Genomic DNA, 2,500 nt, shown 5'->3' on the forward strand with positions numbered 1-2,500 from the left:
GTAGTTCAAATATGGAAATAAGTAAATGATAATAATTTCATTTAAAGTTTTGAGATTAATTAGAAATTAACATGATGTTGATATTAAAGTATATTTACCATATTAATTAAAGACTCTTTATAAGGAAGAAAAAAGTTAAAATTATCATTTACGTTTTCAAATGTTATCGGATAATATCAATGGAACTATCGTCCTCATAATTATTGTATAGGAAGTAAATTCCTCACGGTTTAAAAAAAAAAAATATTCTGTTTGGCAAAACTTCAAAAGTCTTATACAGAAATTTTGATAAAAAAAAGTCTAAAAATAGATGGCGGTAGTAGTAATAATAATAATAATAATAATAATAATAATAATAATAATAATAATAATAATTGTAGTAGTTGTAGTAATAATAATAATAATAATAAATAATAATAATAATAAACAACAACAACAACAACAACAACAACAACAACAACAACAACAATAATAATAATAATAATAAAAAAGTAATAATAATAATAATAATAATAATAATAATAATAATAATAATAATAATAATAATAATAATCTATTATTAAAACAAACAACTCTAGAAGAAAAAAGAAAAAAATGATATAAATTTTGATGTAACTAAAGAACACCAATGCATACGTCCAAATACTTCAGGTAAAGCTTAGGGAGAATTTCGTCTTTGATGAAGTTCCTGTGAGACATGCAACCCGTAGCAAATTAATAAAAATCCTATTAAATCTTTTCGATTGAAAGGAATGAGAAAAAGGACTCTAGAGTCATCCAGATTAGCTTTATATGCAGGCAAGTTAGAATTATTAGACTTTGATAAAATAAATCCATTTCTAATCGCGTTTTGGTTCTATGACATATCTATAAAAACAGAAATAATGAACCTGTAGATTGTTATCCTAATGAAGCTTAAAGGATAATGATATTCTATTATTGTGAATTTGTGATACGTGTGGACACATGAATGGACGCGGTGCAGTTTGGAGTAGCTATGGAATTTAAAGAAAACACAATATCAACATGAACTCAAGTACAGAGTGATATCATCTTAAACATATGTTTTCCAAGTAATACCGAAACAATTTCTACATATCCGATCTGATTTCATGTCGTAGGGATTCATACATGTTCGATCATTTTCAATATATTCCTTAGTGTGTTTCATTCAGATGATAAAACCAAAATCATGATCTGGTCGTTATGATTGTAACAAAATAAATCGTTGACAAATCAAATTAGGGCTAAGTGGACTAACAGTTTGAAAATAAAAATCAATCCAGAAAGTTCTAGATCTTGCTGTGTTTAGAGATCATATGTTTTCCTTGACAGTGGACAAGTCTCACCAATCAATCACAAGTGTTAAATTTTTTAATTTTCCCTTCATTTGTTCAAGAAATTTTGATATCCATGTTCATGATAGTTTTATTTCTAGTTAAAATCACCTTAACAAATCAAATTATCAAACTTCAAAGTCCAACATCTTCGTTAGAACAGAAAACTATTACTTTTGTCTAAAGCGCTAATCAATTGAACAAAATACGTCCACTCGTGAACTTATAACAATTAAATGTATTGTTATTAAGAGTTTTCTATCAATTTATTTCATACCTATGAGGTTCAAATGAATTGAATCTCCAAGAAATGGAACCTACCTTTCGAAAGAGGTAATGCTGAGGGCGTATCAGGGGTGATGGGCGACGTAGGCTGAAGAATTGAGGAGAAGGGCGGTGAAAGGGGGGCTGCTGCTGAGGTGGGTGTCGTAACTGAGGTCAGGTCATCGGAAAAAGACCTCTGGTGGTGACCTCGTCTTGGGCCACCTTCCATAGTCTTAGCCAAGATTAGAAGAGACAAGAGAGTGGATGTTGGAGTAAACGATCACTCTCTCCTATCCTTGTTTCTTTGTAACGGAATTTTATAATATTTTCTTTCGTAATGGTTTTTAATATTTCCGCCGACTTTTGAGTCTTTTTCTATTCTTTTAAAGGACCTCAATTTTTCAAGAGGTTTCTTATCCCCGAGTTAAACACTAGTAGAGGAAACTCGACGGGGGGAAGTTTGAGTTATACTCGTCAAACATACAGATACACATTTTTCGCATTTACAAATGTAATTATACTGGATATGCCATAAAAGAAGCGAAATATCGTGCGGCAACTAGTCTATTGTAAGGCGCAACTAGGAATCCGCTAGCTAAACATCTTTAACCAGCTATTTTTACGTTTGCGTTAGAAATTTTGTCAATTTTTACAAATCCAGAAAATAGGAGGCTTTTCGAAAAACACAAAGATCATGATGACTACGACAATGGGACTGAGCGCAGCATCTTGATGGGGATCCTCACGTCGATGCCCACCATGGTAACATCGTCCAAAGTGACAGAGCTAAACCTACTACATCTACAACAGATGGTATACTACGGTGGCCACGCATGGTCCAGGGACACCTGATCATCCCCTTACTCCGATCTCAGAAACAAGACGCGGCGGGGATCAGC

General features: G+C 32.1%; 1 protein-coding gene across 8 annotated transcripts in view; it reads right to left on the reverse strand.

Annotated features, from left to right (window-relative positions):
• The window catches only part of LOC137645738 (muscle calcium channel subunit alpha-1-like), a 1,524,573-nt gene that overhangs the window by 622,643 nt on the left and 899,430 nt on the right, over positions 1-2,500 (reverse strand). The window contains exon 1 of one of the 8 annotated variants that reach the window (XM_068378629.1): positions 1,659-2,500. This exon is cut by the window's right edge and continues 587 nt beyond it. The exons of the other annotated variants lie outside the window; for them this stretch is intronic. Within the exon in view, the coding sequence (XP_068234730.1) occupies positions 1,659-1,830 (172 nt within the window). The 5' untranslated portion in view covers positions 1,831-2,500. The remainder of the gene's footprint in view (positions 1-1,658) is intronic. 8 annotated transcript variants of the gene reach the window in all.

Source organism: Palaemon carinicauda, chromosome 8 (genome assembly GCF_036898095.1).
Source record: "Palaemon carinicauda isolate YSFRI2023 chromosome 8, ASM3689809v2, whole genome shotgun sequence".
NCBI lineage: Eukaryota > Metazoa > Arthropoda > Malacostraca > Decapoda > Palaemonidae > Palaemon > Palaemon carinicauda.